Source organism: Macrosteles quadrilineatus, unplaced genomic scaffold (genome assembly GCF_028750875.1).
Source record: "Macrosteles quadrilineatus isolate MER2022 unplaced genomic scaffold, UCM_ALF_1.0 Scaffold_8__2_contigs__length_117827958, whole genome shotgun sequence".
NCBI classification, from domain to species: domain Eukaryota; kingdom Metazoa; phylum Arthropoda; class Insecta; order Hemiptera; family Cicadellidae; genus Macrosteles; species Macrosteles quadrilineatus.
The window spans coordinates 30,434,661-30,453,216 of record NW_026542601.1 but is presented as its reverse complement, the minus strand read 5'-3'; the positions used below and the strand labels follow the sequence as shown (position 1 = coordinate 30,453,216).

Genomic DNA, 18,556 nt, shown 5'->3' with positions numbered 1-18,556 from the left:
TAATTAATAGCCCAAACAGCTAATGGCAACTAAGGGACCTACAGTTTATAGTGGAATCCGAACCTAATTTTTTCCTTAGTATATACGAATTGGTCTAATTATCAGGATAGTACTGCGGATAGTCGTAATACTCACTAGTGCGGACGTTAATCCACACCAGGGAGTATCCCATCCACAGTGCATACCTATAAATATCCACAATCCGTGACCTCCTAGTAGCTGGATTACAGGACGACGCCACCCGTCCTTGAGTAAGAAAACAAAAGGATTTGTTAGGTTATAAGATAATACTTGACAAGTCCTGGTCAAGACAAGACAGGTCCAGTTTGTGTTGAGTCTAAACGTCAATCTCAACCCTATTATATATTTTAAAACAATAAGATGAGGAATGTGGGAAGTTTTTATTAAATTAAACAGAAAAGTTATTGAAAACAATTTTAATAATGTACCACATGAGTTATTTACAGTTGACTACAATTACATCGCCCAGTAATCTGACAGAATGCATTTATGGAAAATATCAGGACAAACTGAACCTAATTAGCTATTAAAGAGGGGGAAAAGCAAATGTAAACAATGCATTCTGAGATACTATAACGATTCTTCCAAATTTCTATTCTCCCTGCGACTCCTCAACGCTTTTGGGTCGATTTCCCTCTGTTCCCGTTCCGATTTTTCCGTGGCGTCTTTCCCAGACCATACGGTGTTTCTGTTTCATGTAAGCTTTTTCCACGTCCATCTTAAATCCGAGATCACCATCTAAGACAAAATTATATACTGTGAGTGAAAGTCAAGATTAGGATAGAGAAAATAGATGTCTTTTATATGGGAGAATATATCTAGATCTACACCTTTCAGAGTGAAGAGTGATTTACCTACTTCAATCAGGTTGCTATAATCAAGAAAGTATCCTATAAACTAAAATCCATTAAACAGTTTTGTTTGTCTCTTGTTTACAATTTGACTGTGGTTAAACATGCAACTGAAGTATCAGCTGTTAGATTAGCTTACAATATTCATAAAAACCATCATAAAGAAAGTTGGTCAGCGACACTGGATTTTTGAAAGCGAACTCTAGAAATAGTTGAAACTTAAGAGGGACGAAGCCATTAAGGAAATTACCTTTTTGTTACCGTTCGCAGGTGCGCTGGATAATGAGCTTTTAAATGACACCTCAATTTAGAAAATCGTTTTAGTAGGACATCTCAAAAGTGATTTTACAGAGAAAACCCTTATTGTATTAAGTACCTATACAATCTTTTCAAAATAGGTTCACTGCAATGCAAAGAATCAAGCAATAAGGGTGTCATTATAAACCAAATGAGCTTTATTGTTTTAGCAAATTTCCCAAATAATGAATAGGTGAATACTTTTTCGTTTTGAGGTCCCTAGAGGCCAAAAAACACAGTTTAAATTCATACATGTGTGTGTCCGTTAGCGAAATAACTCGAGTAAAAATTATCTGATATTGATGAAATTTGGTACAAACGTGTAAACCTAGGCTTATTCAAACAAGTTCGAGAATTAGCATAATGGGACCATGGGAACGGGGTTTATGGGGGGTTTTATGGGGTAAAAATAGATTCTCATTTTTGACCCTAAAAACAAAAAAAATTCATAATTTCTCTCTAAACCAATTTGTAGAGCTTAAATTGTGGATGTTTTAAATCAAATTTAACAATTTTGTTTATTTCATACTAAGCTATCAACATTTCAATAAAAAAACACACCTCAATATCTCTTACTTAGCAGCAATCCTAAGTACAGTAGAACCCCGGTTAACCGAAACCTGGGTTAACCGAAACGCTATAAAATAATACAGGGCTAAAATATAAGTAATACCAATGCTTTAATAACTTTAGTTGTTTAGTTTAAAGCATTTTCTAACCCATTACAGCATTTCTGTGGCTAAAATAAAATACTGTAAATAGACATTGTTTTAAATCTATTATCCAACTCAGCATGGTAATACATAGGCTATTTTAAGCATATGACGAGTTAACCAAAAAATTGGTTATCCGAAACGGCTCTCTCCCCTTTATTTCGGTTAACCGTGGTTGTTATTTAAATAGGAAATAAATCTGACAATTTTAGGGAATATTTTAGTAGAAATTCAGGCAGGTAAGAGGAAATTCGCTTAGTCTGAAGGTTTGCTGCAGCGGGAGTATTTGACTGTATTGAGCATACATCCATTCCTGTGCTCTAATCAAAGATTTTTTAAGTGTATCAGGGAATTTTTTGTTGAAACTTATCCCTGAAGGACAAAGCATTGTACAACATTTCTTCCATCCTAATATTAATATAGAAAATAAACTAGCTAATGGAAAACTTTTGTAATCCAAAAAAATAATAAAATTATTTACATTTGGCGAACCAGTTAGCTGCTGCCTCTTCGTATGATTCCATCAGCGGAAGGCATTTGTCTTCGTTGGGCTTCTCGTACATCATGCAGTTCTCATAGCGGTATCTCAGTATGCTCAAGATGGCAGAATCCACTTTACTGTTGTTACAAAATAACAAATTAGGCATTAAGTCTAAATGCTTGCAGGTATTATATGACAACCAACAATTTATTTGAGAGTACAAGAGTGTTTAATACTATATGGTAAAAAGTTGAATGATATTTCAATCACACAAAGAGTGTGTTTTTTAGAACCATCACAATAATTTCAGATAAATAACCATTAGACAGCTTAGGTTATTGTTTTTCAGATGATGGGATGTCTTAAAAATATATTTATAAAGAACTAGGCCTATTATTTTTAACAAAATATAATTTAAGTAGGCCTACACGATTTCCAGCCATGCCTAATACAGGGTGTATACTATTTTATTAAAGTGAAATTCCAGGTTTTTTCCTGGTTTTTCAAAGTTTTTCCAGGTTCCCGCGTATTTCTTTGGTCCCACTTAAACTATAATCAATTTAAGACTTGCAGCTTAAGTATACAATATAAACTTACATCAAATTTGTTTCAAAGCCCATAGTGAGCTAGTGTTGAAAAAGTAATAATCCTTATTATAGTAATCATTTTCATTATCATCATTACTTAAGGCCACGGAAACATCTTCTCTCTCGATAGCAGCAAAATCCTGAATATTATCTTCATTTTGTATGAACACATTATCAACGGCGGCAAAATCCTGAATATTTCCTGCGGTCATGTGGTCGCTTCCCACAGTGACGTAAACGTCATCACAGTCTTACGTTTTCATGGAAAAATCCTGGACATCTCCCGCGGTATGTATACATTATCGCCGTCTCTCGCGATCACGGAAACGTAATCATCGTCATCCAGGATCGCGGCAAAATCACGAAAATCTTCCGCGGCCGTGTGGACATCATCTTTGACTCCCGCGGTCACGTAAACGTCATCGTTGTCGTCCGCGATCTCGGCAAAATCATGAATATTTCCCGCGGCAGTGTAAACATCATCGTTGATCCCGCGGTCACGTAAACGGCATCATCGTCGTCCGCGATCGCGGCTAAATCATGAACATCTGCGGCCGTGTAGACATAATCATAGCCTCCTGCAGTCACGGAAACGTCATATTCGTCGTCGTCCGCTATCTCGGCAAAATCATGAATATTTCCCGTGGCCGTGTCTACATCATCGTCGTCTCCCGCGGTCACGGAAACGTCAACGTCGTTTCCCGCGGTCACGGAAACGTCATCGTCGTCGGCCGCAATCACGGCTAAATCATGAGCATATCACGCGGCCGTGTAGAAATCATCATTGTCGTCTTTCGCGGTCACGGCAAATCACGAAAATCTTCCATGGCCATGTGGACATCATCATTGCCTCTCGCAGATATGGAAACGTCATCGCCGTCGTCCGCGGTCACGAAAACGTCATCGTCGTCTCCCGCGGTCACGGAAACGTCAACGTCGTTTCCCGCGGTCACGGAAACGTCATCGTCGTCGGCCGCAATCACGGCTAAATCATGAGAATATCACGCGGCCGTGTAGAAATCATCATCGTCGTCTTTCGCGGTCACGGCAAATCACGAAAATCTTCCATGGCCATGTAGACATCATCATTGCCTCTCGCAGATATGGAAACGTCATCGCCGTCGTCCGCGGTCACGGAAACGTCATCGTCGTCTCCCGCGGTCACGAAAACGTCATCGTCGTCTCCCGCGGTCACGGAAACGTCATCGTCGTCTCCCGCGGTCACGGAAACGTTATCGTCGTCTCCCGCGGTCACGGAAACGTCATCGTCGTCTCCCGTGGTCACGGAAACGTCATCATCACCTCCCGCGGTCACGGAAACGTTATCGTCGTCTCCCACGGTCACAGAAACGTCATCGTCGTGCCGCTATCGCGGCAAAATCATGAGCATTTCATGCGGCCGTGTAGAAATCATCATCGTCGTCTTTCACGGTCACGGCATATCACGAAAATCTTCCGCGGCCGTGTAGACATCATCATTGCCTCTCGCAGATATGGAAACGTCATCGCCGTCGTCCGCGGTCACGAAAACGTCATCGACGTCTCCCGCGGTCACGAAAACGTCATCGTCGTCGCCCGCAATCGCGGCAAGACGCATTTTACGACTACAATCTTCTACCGGGGCTAAAATAAAAATCCCGGAATCGGTCCAAAAATCCCGGCTTTTTCCCGGTTTTTCCAGGTCCCTTCAAATTCAAGGTTATTCCCCGGTTCTCCCGGTTTTCCCGGTTGGTATAGGCCTACACCCTGTAATAGTTGTTTACATAATTATAGTTTAAATTAAGGTTTTTGGACATTTTTAGTTTTTAATATCTTAGGCTAACTTACTGGGAGGGACTGAAAACAGTTATCAAATAGGCTCATAAAATGTTATAACATTAAATCACTAAAAAATATGGGGGTTGCTAATGGGTGTATTTTAGTCATACAGTGTGGGGCCTAAGTGATGGCTGTAGAATAGAGTGGTAAATGTCTTGAGTAGCTTTGTTTCAGTACTGACTATAAAGACCAGACTTTTTTAGTGTGTTCCTACACAATTACCCTTCTGTTTTTTTTTTCTTTTCTTCGAGAGTTAAGTACGATAACTTATTTATTAGTATGAAATGAAAATAAAAAATGGCTGGTTGTAACTAAACTTAGCTGCTAAAAAAAGGTTCTTGGAACTTTTTCTTCATTGGGCAACATCATTCGGACATTTGGGGGTTTATCTCTAGCCTTTAAGAAAAAAATCTGGTTCAATAATCAAAACAAAAGCTGTGAAGATAGATTAAAAATTGCACTCACTGGTCACGGTTAAACTGTTCTTGAGCCTCAAATTTGCAAACTCGATCATCATCATAACATTGGTCAACGGTGGGAACCCTGCGGAACTTCTGATGGTACCAGGGGTACTGTTTTCGATTAGGTTCCACTACCGTCCCTGAAAAACATCCCACGTACTAAGTAAAACACAGCTGAAGAGAGCTACATTCCCCATAGGAGAGGTCACAAATTGTTGTAACAAATGAACGTTTGCCAGTACAACAGAAATTTAATTTGTTATTTAACCCTCCGAGTGTCCATAGTTTAGGCCTTAATGTCCACCTATTTTTGGCCCCTTTGCAAGGTTTTATTAAAACGGATCTGAGAAGCTTAAAACAATGTCAATTCTAATGTTCTATATACCATTTTGTTTGGAAAATCATGGGCTTCAATATTATATATAAAACATAAGGAACATTTTTTCAAAAAAAAAATTTTTAGGTAAAAAAAAATATAATTTCAAAATTTTCAAAAAAAAAAATAAGTTCGCGCTCAATGAAATTGTATAAATTATAGGCCTATAAATATTTGAAAATAGCCACTTTGTTCTAAATTTAATGAGGATTACAAATATATAATCATATAGCGAGGTAAGTTATCAAATAAATAAGTTATGAGCGAAAAACGGATTTCAGTACATAGCGTTTAGCTAAGAATGCATAGCCTAACCATAGCTAGGAATCTGGCTGATAATTTACATCAATATCACTACCTACTTCTTCAGGATCATCAACCAGCACTTCAAAACCACTTAAATCTTCTTATAATGCACCACGTATATCACTACTTTTGATTTTTAACACTAAAACAATGATAAACGTAATAAAACACATCAGTCATCGGTCCGGGGGAACCTAGCTGTTTACAAATACACGCACGTCAGCTGTCTGCTACAATATTTTCGGAACTAAAATGAATAGCGCTTAGAGACAGACCTCTGGAGAAAGCTTAGAATATTACGGAAAGAACGATACCTAACTCGATCCAGTTCAATCCGATTCAGTCAGTCATAGAGCCTTCGCCGTAAACGATGTTTGTGCGTCATAAAAGTGACGCGTGACCCTACACAAAGTGTGTTGTGCGTCATTTTTATGACGCGTGACACTCGGAGGGTTAATAGTTTGGACAGATACAGTTCGGCCTAGAGAACCTGTAATATATTATTGGATGAATGACTATATACTGTATATCAATATGTATCCGATTTGATATTAATATTGTATCGATTAGGACTAAAAAACTATATGATAAATAGAACAATAATTGAACTCTATTATTAATGCCTAACTTGGCCAAATGTTTTTTTGTTGTTAATTATTACGTACCGGTACAACAAAAACATTAAAGATGCTTTTTGTGTTTATTTTATCCACAGTCAATTATATATCCTAGTAAGTTACTTACGATTAAAAATTGAGGAAACAATTAATTTTGTAATATTAACTTATGCAGTTTATGGAAAACTGAGTTGATTTTCTAAAAAAAAACATGTTTGATCCCGTAAAAAGAAAAATCATAAGCTGCTTTAGTTTTGGTAACTACCTAGATATCAATAACGGAAGTCTCACTAAAATTATATTTTTTCACTGTTATTATGCTAAATAACGTCCTGAATTCAAACATGATTGTCATTTTCCCCGAGAATGCGGAAAATCAACATTATTGCGGAAATGGGTCATGAGGGTACTCAAATTAACCAGTATAGTGAGCTGAACGAGAATATGCAAGAATTTTTAAGATCCAATAGATATTAACCCTAGAGCTGGCACTAGTGTAACGCTGTTCTGGCATAGGGATAGGCCTATTATTGATTATGTAATATCATTTTTAAACCATCATAAAAATCAGAAATAGCAACATAACTATGGATTGTTATATATCATTTTGTTCAGAATAAGACAAAGAACAATAATATAGGTGGTTTACATGGTTACCACAAAAATTTTTTTTGGCCGTATCTCCGTTAATTTTCATAAAATTTTAAAAATTCTTGCATGTTCTTGTTCAGCTCACTATACTGGTTTATTTGAGTACCCTCATGCCCCATTTCCGCAAAAATGTTGTGCTTGTCCGGGGAAAAAGACAATCATTTTTTAATTTGGGACGTTATTTAGGCCTAGCATTAGAAAAGTGAACAAAATATAATTTTAGCAAGACGTCCGTGTTTGATATAATTACCTAGTTCTTTTTATCATAGTTTGTGGTTTTAGTTATATCTATTTTTTTTTATTAGGCCCTAAATATTATTTGTTTTTGGTGGCCTAGCCTAATGTTGTTTTATTTATTACAAAAGTTAGGCCTGGTTTATTTATTTATTTATTTATTAAACACCAACGGCAAACACCATTTTACATTAAGTAGTTACAAATATTACCTATAAAGATTTAATAATTAACAGAGAAGTAGAAAACAATATTTAAGAAAAAAAATAACAATGTATAAAAAATATAACAATGTACAAAAAATATAACAATAACAAAATATAACAATGAATATATCAATAACAAGAATACAAACAAAATAGATCACAAAATTAACAAGAGAAAAATCAACAACAAAGAAACAACAACAACAATGCTTTTACGGGGTACCCTCAAGGATGCTGTCAGCCGCAGAACGCCGAACCACTCCCAAGGAGGCAGTTCAGTTAAAAGGTCAACAGAGCTGCTTATCACATTCCCGAGGCGCATAATCCGGGGAATGGGACTAGATCTGGCGTAGTTGGTCCCAGTATGGTCAAGTTCAAATACACGCTGATGTCTCGTGATTCTCGAAGGAACATGGAAGTTTATCCTTTCCAGCAAGAAGGGGCAGTTGACTTGGTTATTTATCAGTTTGTAGAGAAAGGTCACATCAGCCACCCGCCTTCTGTTTTCAAGACTCGGAATGTCATAGATATTAGAGAGCTCGTCTACCCAGACGTCACGAAAGTCAAGTCCAGCACGACATCCCAGGAACCTGATGAAGCGTCTTTGTACCGACTGAAGATGGTAAATATGGCCAAGATGGTATGGTGACCAAACTAAGGAAGCATACTCGAGTAGCTGCAGGATGAGAGACTTGTATAGGATAATACAGGCATGGTTGCTCAAACCATGTCTAGCAGAGCGGAATACCAAACCGAGCATACGAGAGGCCCTAGTGCAGATTTGGTTTATGTGGGGACCAAACTCGAATGAGGAGTCAATTAGAACACCAAGATCCTTGATGGTATTGCATCTCTCAACCCGGTTGCCATCAAGAGAGTAGTCAGCTAACACTGTATTTAATTTCCTGCTGAACGTGATCAATTTGGTTTTTGTGGGATTCACAGCCATGTCATTGGAGAGGCACCAGCCAAATGTCATCGAGGGCGTCCTGCAAGGACTGGCAGTCATGATGTGATGCAACTTCAACGAGTAGCTTAATGTCATCCGCAAATAGAAGAAATAGGACTTTGATGACCTTCTTAATGTCATTAATAAAGATGGAAAACAAGAACGGTCCAAGATGAGACCCCTGAGGAACACCAGAACTTGCAGCGAAGAAAGTAGAGACTTCAGAACCAAGGCGTACAGCAAGCCGTCGATTGGTAAGGTAGCTCTTAAACCATTGTAGAATCCTTCCAGTGAACCCATAACCCTGGAGCTTTGCAAGCAGATGATGATTTATCTTGTCAAAAGCTTTACTAAAGTCAATGTAAATGGCGTCAACTTGATTTCTTCGACCAAAGGCTTCCAACACCAGACACTGGAGAGATAAAAGATTCGTCACAGTGGAGCGACCGGAGGTAAAGCCATGCTGCTCATCAATTATGATATGTTTAAATAAAGGCTGTACAATGTCTAAAATAAGCCCTTCAAAAACTTTACTGAGGACGGACTGGATTACTATGGGCCTGTAATTTGTAACATCGCAACGATCACCGGCTTTGAAGATTGGAACCACATAACCATATTTCAGTATGGAGGGAAAAGTGCCTGTAGACAAACTGAGGTTAAATAGGAAATGGAGCTGATGTACCAGCTCAGAGTGGCAGAATTTGAGTACTCCTGGCGTGATGTTGTCAGGTCCACTACCCTTGGTGGGGTCCAAGTGAAGAAGCTTCTTATTGATATCTTCTAGGGAGATAGCACATTCTGAGATGGTGAATGGAGTATCAAATGAAGGTACTGGCAGCTCATCAAGGGACGCATGAGAGTAGACGGACGAGAAATATTCGGCAAACAGCTCACACATCTCATGTGGGTGGGAAACCTCAGTTGGACCATGTTTAAGGGAGCAGGGCATGGAAGATGTGCGATTGAGATTCTTCACAAAACTCCAGAAGATCTTGACATTAGTGGAAATGGTAGTATTAACATGGTTGACGTAGCTCAAACGACAATCCCTGGATACAGCCCTGCATCGGTCCCGAATGACGCTAAAGTTGTGGTAGTCAATCATGTTGAGAGATAGCCTATCTTAAATTTCTTGTGAAGCGTCTTCTTCAGAATAACAAGTTCCCTAAGCTCTTTGGAGAACCATTTTGGAAAGACGGAGGGACTGACAGACTTTCAAGGAGAGTGAGACTTGATGAGTTCGCTGAGTTGACTGCAAAAAGTGGAAAATTGAAGATTGACATCGCTGCAATCATAGCCTAGTCGAGCTGAATGGCTCCGTCCTGGAGGTCAATTTTAACCTTTTCAATGTCACATCCTCGAATGTTCCTGATGAAAGTAGGGTGCTTTGGGTGCTCGATCGATGGTGAAAAAAACATAGTAGGAAAGATAGGCAGGTAACTTAAGTTTGGGGATTGAATCGGATAATTATCGATATATAACGTTATTCATCCGATAATATATTGCAGGTTCTCTGTGGAACTACAATCTGAAAGCCTACTTAAGGAAGGACTAAGATTTAAGTTAGGCCTAGTTTATAACCTGGGCCACACTGTAGGCCTATTGTATGACCTTTGAGGAATGAGTTTCATAACAGAATTGGACAAAAGCTCCTTTTGAGTACAAAAGTAATCAAATTTAATGGTAAAGCATCATGAACGTTGAAATGTATATCCTATTTTGTGTTACTTTAGCTTACCTCTAAACCAAACGACAGGCTCTTCAATGGCATTGACCACTTTGCCAAGAAATCTAATAAAAAGGTTTTCGTGGTGTTCCCCTGAAGAATGTCCATCTTCGGAAACCATTATATTTAAGAAAATTGGCAAAATTGTATAATTGTGTTGCACTTGTATGACAATTTTATCTTTACAAAGTTACAAAATACCCTAACCTATTTTCAAGGATATAAGAAATCTGATTTTAATAGCAGAAAACTAGTAAAAAATGGGTTTGTCTAAAGTGAGTATCACAGCAACACTATTATATCAGCTGACAGCTGATCAGTGTTATACATGATCATGTTTTATACCTTTGAGGTCAACCACGGCCACCTTTAGCTACCGGAGTTAAAGGTGACCGTGGGTCAACTCTTATAGATAGAAATGTTTTAGCAACTGTCTTTTTATTTAACAATGTGGAGTGGATGCAAGAATCAATTATATCAATTATTTAAGATGGGGACGCCATTATGTGCGTATTTTAACCAAAAAATGATAGAAGTACGAGTGTATGATGAGTGACACTATCTTGTAGCATAGATAAAACCATAGATAAAACATACTCCTCAAGGAGTATACCTTAAGGAGTATGTTTTATCTATGCTGCTAGGCTCTCATTGAAGAGGTCCCACTGACGCAGAGTCGTTGTTGCCGGATTGCATAAGCCTTGGAACAGGACTGTTCCACTTAATTTTTCAAACTTCCTCTCAAACTCACATCAGCTGATAGGGTAAACGAACGATTGAATGTCAGCGTAAGTAAACGTCGCACGCGTCTGTGTTAGTGTGTGTGTGCAGTTCTCGATTCTGTGCCACACGGACAGAGCTTTGACGGCCCTAGTGGCCTAGCTAGTACTCTTAGGGCTACCAGCCGCTTGTTGGTGTTGGGACGAGGACAGATTCGAGTGTAAGAAAACTGAACATTAAACATAACTCCTGGAATCCACTGAAAACAACTCTTATTCAATCTTTTCGACCAGCAGCACCTCAAAGGCATTAATAAGCACGAATAAGTGTTTTGATCGAATACAAACAATATACCCATGCATGCTTTATTCCCATTGAGATAATAGATTGTAACTGGAGTCACTACTCTCTGGTTAAACGTTAGAGAAAAACGTGCCACTGTTTTGGCTGGTTTGTTTTTGGCGTTTCGTGTTGTTAGGTTGGCCGTGTGATCGGTTGGTGGGATGCTGTCAAATAATTCCAATTCATTCGAACCTAACCATACTATTTATTTGGGGTTATGTTATCCGTTATTTCAAGGACTTGTATCAAAAACTTATTTAAGTTATGGCACGTTAAAACCTCTGTATTTTTAAGTTATTTTGAAACATTATAAATTGTTTTTGTTTGATAGTAAATAAATACTAACTTATTTACCTCTTTTCAAGCTATTTGGTGAAAATAGGCTAGTCAAGTTTCCTGGTTTGGAGATATTGGTTTAGGCCAATAGCCCTATTGCATTTGATTAAATAACGACCATCGGTTTATGATCCTGTTAAAATGGGTTGCTCTTGCTCGTAAAATAAATAAATAAACTTATATTGCAATCATAATGTTGAGTTGGCAGATTTTTGTTTACTATCATCAACAAAACAGGATGACGCCATCTTGATTTTGCCTCTTAACTTAAGAGAGAGTCTTAAGAAGAGTCTTAAGCTGGGTTTTCCTAGACGCGGAGTCGGCCAACGGAGAGAGGAACGCGGAGAGCGGAATTGAAATTAACATGGCATTCCGCTCCGCTGCTAGGAAAACAGTAACATTAAATTACCTAAGACAAGCTGAGTCCGCTCTCCGTGTTCCTCTCTCGGCTGGCCGACTCCGCGCCTAGGAAAACCCGGCTTAATTTGACAAGTCCCACCAACCCGATCACCCGGCCAACCTAACAAAACGAAACTCTGAAACAAAACCAGCAAAAACAGTGGTACGTTTTTAAAACACAGAATGGTTACTCCAGTTATTATTATAGCTCAGTGTTTATTCCTCATAATCAATCATCTAGGTAGGCAGGACCAACCGTGTTTCAAACTGCTCGCTTAATCAAGTACTTTACCTACTTTTAATGACAATGATAAAAACAAGAAATTTGAAAAAAATTATCAAGGAGGAAAATATGATCGGAATAGTAAGAGTAAGAATAATAAAGGAATTCTCCTCAAGTCTCAAGTTTTAGGTTATGAAACTAAATTACCGCACATCTCTTCAATATAAGGCCTACAATGAGATGATTTCTATAAAAAAATGTAATGCAGGAATTGTTAACATAAAATTTACATAAGTTATTTGCTATTTTCCATCATATTTTTGAAATTTTAGTGAAAAATAAACTATAAGCTAAGTTATACAGATATCAAGAGGAATTTCCCAACAAGACCTAACTCAGGCCTAGCCTAGTTCTATTTCAGAACCTTGAGAAAAAGGATTAAAAAAAAATGACTTCACCAACATTATTGAGGTAAAATGATTACTCTAGCAAATCTTAACATTGATAAAAAACCCAATATCATGTCCCCTCTTCTAATATATAGGCCTAAATTATCTTGTTCTTCTAGCTTAGCTTTTTCACAATTTTTTAGAGAAACCTGGACTTGGGTACACTTCCATATCTGTTGGCACAAACAACCGAATGAGTAATATTGATTATTTGATTGTTTAATTTGATATATAATTTGGTTAGTTAGCCTAGGTTAGAAACCTAGGAATATTTTCGACCTTATCCAAACAACCAAATGATACCCTAGGGCCTTTATCGAATAATCGATCGATATTTTCATTATGTGGGTGCAGTTTCTTAACTGGGCTACGCTAATATCGATTAAAACAATCGATTTGATTAGTAAACCTTCATGCGATTTTTTCACCATCAGCAAGTTTGGTTGGTTAGGTTAGGTTATGATAGTTTAATTTCATAATAGATAGTATATTTTAAAATATCAATTGTTAATTAATATTTTCAATTCGATAGTTTCAATCGATATTAGCGTCACAGCCCAGTTAAGAAACTGTACCCCATTAGGTTGTTTGTGCCAAAAGATATGGAAGTGGGGTACAGTTTCTTAACTGGTTCTTAACTGGGCTACGCTAATATTCATTGAAACTATCAAATTGAAAATATTGATTAATAATCAATATTTTGAAATATATCTACATATATAAAATCCAATGTACCGTATGTATGTTTGTTTGTCCTTTATGGACTCCGAAACCGCTTGACAGATTGTAATGGAACTTTCAGCGATTATTAAGCATTATTCAAGGATGGTTTGTGTGAAGTTTGGTGCAGATCCGTCTAAAGGGCTACGCCCCAGTGGCTCTGGAGTATCCCATGTTAACCTGAGGAGTACTCATATTTAAATGGAATGAATGAATCTCAACAGCTGTTTCAATTAAACAAGTTAGTTGGTTCTGTTCTATGATGTTCAATAGCATTAAAGTTACAAGGATTACCAACAGGGTGCAGCACTATTATTTCTTTTACATTTATGACAACTGCTAAGCGAACGAACCTCAACCTGGAAGCAAGTTAGCGTAGGGAATGAGCTAACCTGAAGGCAAGTGAGCGCAGCGAACCTAACAGTGAGTGAGCGTAGCGAACGAACTTCAACCAGGACGTGATTGAGCCATGCGAACGAGCTCACTTATGAAGTTAAACGGGGCAAAGCCCGCGGGTACAGCTAGTCTAAAAAAATAAAACCATCATAACCAACCAAACTTGCTGATGGTGAAAAAATCTCATGCTTAAAGATTAATTTATAGCTGTAGGTAATTATTTTATTTAATGTTAACTTACCTACTTTAAAGTAATGTATAGCTTTTTCTTGCAAATTTGTTGTCTATGTGAAATAAAAAAAAACTTATCAGAATATTTTTATTTGAGTTTAAGTTAGCCTATACAAATTTTTTACAATAAATATTATTTATATAGATTTATTGAAACACTTTTATTTTTATAAAGAATATTAGAAATTTCACATACAAAAGCTGTTTGAAGTTCTTAAAGAATTATATAGGTAGGCCTCGATACAACTTTTTTTACTTGTTAGTGTTTTTTGTTATACTTCGATTGTGCTCATTAAGAAGTTTGGATAGTTCTTCATTCAGTTTGAGGGTGATGTTGTATGTCCTTCCAGTGTTGTTGTCAGTTTAACTTTGTTTATAGGCACCCAAGCTTGGTCTTTATCATTTTTTTTAAAGGCGGTTGTTGGTCCTGCTGGATCTTTATTTTGGTCACTGATGTCAATCACCTCTGCCACCCACCACTGATTGTCATACACACATGCAATACAGTCTTTTGTATGAAGTGTAATTTTTACAGCTTGTGATGTTGAATGAACTTCATATTCAGTTGCTAGTGAGACCTAACATTACTACTGTCCGGTACAGGAATAAAGCAATGTAAGCTTCTTGTTCCAGTAATCTTTAAACAGTTCTCAAATCGGTCCAGGAGTTTGTTGTTGTAGTGTTGAGTGATTTCTTCATCTGTTATGAAAATGAGTTAGGTATTTTGTTATGAAATTCTGTGTTTTGTGACTCAATTACGACTTCCTGTGGACTATCAGTTCCCACAGAATATAAGTTATTCCTTTTCAAAATACCATAATAAACACTTTTAGCGAATTTCCCTATAGGGAAGTAGCTATTACCGTAGGTGGCACGGTAAGACCTAGACCCGGGACCGATTTACTTTTTCATTTTGATGTCCCCAGAGGCCAAAAACACCATTCGTTCAAATTTTTATATATGTATATATATATATATATATATATATCTAGACTTATATATATATATATATATATATATATATATATATATAGACTTATATATATATATATATATATATATATATAGACTTATATATATATATATAGACATATATATATATATAGACTTATATATATATATAGACTTTTATTGAATGAACGAAGTGAATTCTCATACTGGTACGAAAAGCATCTCTATGGATTACAAAAACTCGAGAACGATTACATCTATCAACTTGATGTTTTGCACAAAGATTCTATAGTATAATATCATGCCGGGGATCGTTTTTGGAGCATATTTGTTCAGTAATTACTATTTAATCCTAAAAAAAACCATTTTAATTTTCCCCCATAAGAATAACATTAGGAGCTACCTTCTTCTTCTTTTTTTTGTTTACATTTTACGAGCAACAATTTTGTTATTTTGCTTCTTGCTTTAGACAAAGAGACCAAATTGTCTATTTCTTTCATCCATGGAGTAAACAGTTTTACGCATAAGAACGCTTTACACTAACTTATAACTATTTAAAAGAATATTTATCTGTGGAAATAAATATCGGATTTAAAAATATCCACCGAAATTTATTAACTTACATTCTATAAAATTATTTAGGTAGTTACATGTTGTTATGGTTTTTGTTCAGTAGGCTTGAATAATATCAGCCTAATTATTACTATTTTTTTTTTAAAGAGTCACTTTTTTTCAAAATTTGTTTATCGTCGTCGTCGTCGATTGGATTGTGTTGTGATTCGTGATTGTGTATTGTGTGTTCGTGTTGTTGGGTGCTGTCTGCTGCTGAGCTGAGTTTTGTTTTATGTTGATGTTAACACCGTTAGTTAAATAGTAATAAAGTAATTAATTGTAGTAGTTAGGGTGTTATGGTTACACTTTGAAGTGTAGTTTGTGATACTACAGTCGTCAATCGCAACTAAAAGACTAGATCCAGGTTAAAGAGGCTCGATGCATTAACCAAGAAAATCTGAGGGATTCATGGCCATTGGCAAGGAAGGAAATATATTACTGTGTTGTTTAAAAATTAATTGTCATTGTTGAGATATGATCTTTCAAAAGTTGGCCCATTTTAAACTGACAAGAGTGTGCCCTATCAAAACTGACAACGTTCGTGTTCGGGTAGCGTACAATCAAAGGTAGGCTAATAGCCTAGGCCTACCTTGGCCTATTCTACAGTCCAATTAACTTAAGCTTAAGGACCTAGGCCTTATATAGATCAATTGCTTCTTGCCTTTGACTTACATAGGTAGGTAGCCTATATCTCTGGGCCTTAACTTAAGCTGGGTTTTTCTCGGCCCGGATTGCGGAAAAGCGAATAACAATGTGTGTCGCTCCGCTTCTAGAAAACAGTAGGCTAATTAAATTACTGTACTTAAGACAAGAATAGCAGCCTGTGTGGGTAAACTTCCATATCTGTTGGCACAAATAACCGAATGAGTAATATTGATTAAGTTATTCGATTGTTTAATTCGATATATTGTTTGGTTAGTTAGGTTAGGTTAACCTTACCTACCTAAGTCACCAAACGATACGTATTTATTCCGTAAAGGTGCCTCCAAACGAATTTTTAATTTTGATATCTTACATTTATTTTTTTACCTCCTGAATCCAAATATACTATTATTTTTCACCGCTGATGAATATTTCTCAAGATATAGCCGTAGATATATACGTATCTTGTATTTCTCAAGATACAACATTACAATAAACAAGGTAGGATGGATAACATTTACAAGTGGAATGAACTGTGGGTTAACTTAGCCTACAGCTGACTGTTTTCAACCACACGACAAGCAACTGTAAAAATTACAGTTCTCATTTAGGCATGTCAGGGTGGTAGGTCGTGCTTTATGCGAATTGGTGACTGCATTAAGTGTTTTGAAGTTATGTTAGATTAGGAAGGTAAAGTTTAGGTTATAATGTATCGAGTTGTTAGTTTATGTCGCCTGCATACTGTTTTTGTAAAATTAAAATCTTGAGAAAAACACTTCAAATTACCTTTTCAAAAATGCTTGCATTTTTATCAATACTTGCATTGTATTGTAATTTCATTTACTGAAAATCAATAATTTAGCTCAATTCGACACACATTCAAATAACAAAATTATATTGTGGAAACGATAGCTTCTTATGTATCAAACCGAATCAAAATCGATACAGGCCTCAATTTATTTATATTTAAAACGATATTAATACATCACAGGTTCTCTGCCAAACTTTACTCCTAGGCATGTACTTCTTGGTTTTTAATTGACTTTGGAGTATCACCATGAATACATGTTTCATCCTAATTTTACTTAGTTAGGCCTAGGCCTGTAGGGGCCTAATAGTCGACAGAGTTAGAAAATAAGCCAAGTCGTAGTTGGCAATTTTTTGCTTGGGTTTATCCAAATAAGCAACTCCAATGCAGTGCCCTATTTTCAATTTTTAATAATAGCCAATTGCGTAAGATTGAAGATACCATTTAAGGCTACGATATTGCGTAAATCAAGGCCATTTTGAATTGTAGTACCGTACCTATAAATGTTAGGATCTAGATAACTTATGTCCAATTAATTGTGCTTCTATACCTAATATGTCTTAGGGTAAAAAAACACATACAGCAATTCAGATCGGAGCAGGCGGGCTGTAGCGTCGAGAGTGTGAGCGACTGATGTCGGACACATGCAGCGACTTAAGCGAGAGCGACACGAACGGGAGCTCGATCATTTCCAAGATACCACAAAGCAAGTTCGCAGCAATTTGCAGCACAGCAAAAAGGCCGCGGCCTTAGAAGTGGCAACATCGCAAGTAGGCTTGTAACAGCTGTTTTGTTTTTTGAGGCAGCTAATAGTATTTGTGTATTTGTTAATAATATGAAAACTTGCTTACCGGTACTGGGCTATGAAAATATGGACTCCCCTTTTAAATGTACAAAAATATATTTTTGATTTTAAAATCTTGTTTTGGTCTTCAATTCTCTATGTTTTATTTTCAATCTTTGAATACATTTATGTTCTTAAATCTAAATTTAAATGGATAGTATGCAAATTAATGAGCTGGTGTCACCTGTTTGCCATGTTATCTTATGCGACGTTTGGCGCTAGACAAGTTAAAGGTGGCCGTGGCAAAAGACTTGGCTTAAAACATTACAAAGTGACTATTCACATGTCAAAATTGCGTCACAACCCCTTCCCGTTCCAGTATTGCAAAATAATGAAGAAAAATGACAGTTAATCTAGACCCCATTATGAATTACTTACCTACTCACTCACATTAAATATCTGCGATGATGGAGGTTCCTTTAAAATTTGTCTATTTTGAAGCAAAAGACGCGCATAATAAGTTAAGGATTAAACGTTCTAGAACAGTCAATTGAGCGCGAAAGCCATTTCTGTTATCAAAAGGGCCAATTTTTGAAATGCTACAGACAGTTTGGTTAGGTTAGGTTCATTTTGGGTCATAGGGCCT

General features: G+C 36.9%; 2 protein-coding genes across 3 annotated transcripts in view; one reads left to right on the top strand and one right to left on the bottom strand.

The window, feature by feature from the left end:
- Positions 1–422: 422 nt before the first annotated feature.
- LOC129001039 (NADH dehydrogenase [ubiquinone] 1 beta subcomplex subunit 10-like) lies at positions 423–10,549 on the bottom strand. Its single transcript, XM_054428182.1, has 4 exons — positions 10,310–10,549; positions 5,234–5,369; positions 2,364–2,500; positions 423–759 (listed from the first exon to the last, which is right to left on the bottom strand). The coding sequence occupies exons 1-4, from the start codon at positions 10,416–10,418 to the stop codon at positions 614–616; spliced, it is 528 nt and encodes a 175-aa protein (XP_054284157.1). The 5' UTR covers positions 10,419–10,549; the 3' UTR covers positions 423–613.
- Positions 10,550–12,558: 2,009 nt separating this feature from the next.
- The window catches only part of LOC128999904 (uncharacterized), a 37,842-nt gene continuing 31,844 nt past the window's right edge, over positions 12,559–18,556 (top strand). For both annotated transcript variants that reach the window (XM_054426674.1, XM_054426673.1), the window contains exon 1: positions 12,559–12,788. In XM_054426674.1, the coding sequence (XP_054282649.1) occupies positions 12,766–12,788 (23 nt within the window). In that variant the 5' untranslated portion in view covers positions 12,559–12,765. The remainder of the gene's footprint in view (positions 12,789–18,556) is intronic.

Bases quoted from the DNA above. Each gene is read 5' to 3' on its own strand.
- LOC129001039 (XM_054428182.1), bottom strand. From the start codon at position 10,418: ATGGTTTCCGAAGATGGACATTCTTCAGGGGAACACCACGAAAACCTT. The intron at 5,370-10,309 runs GTAAGCTAAAGT...GATGTTTTTCAG, and splicing joins GCCTGTCGTTTGGTTTAGAG to GGACGGTAGTGGAACCTAAT. The intron at 760-2,363 runs GTAAATAATTTT...ATTTTGTCTTAG, and splicing joins AGCTAACTGGTTCGCCAAAT to ATGGTGATCTCGGATTTAAG.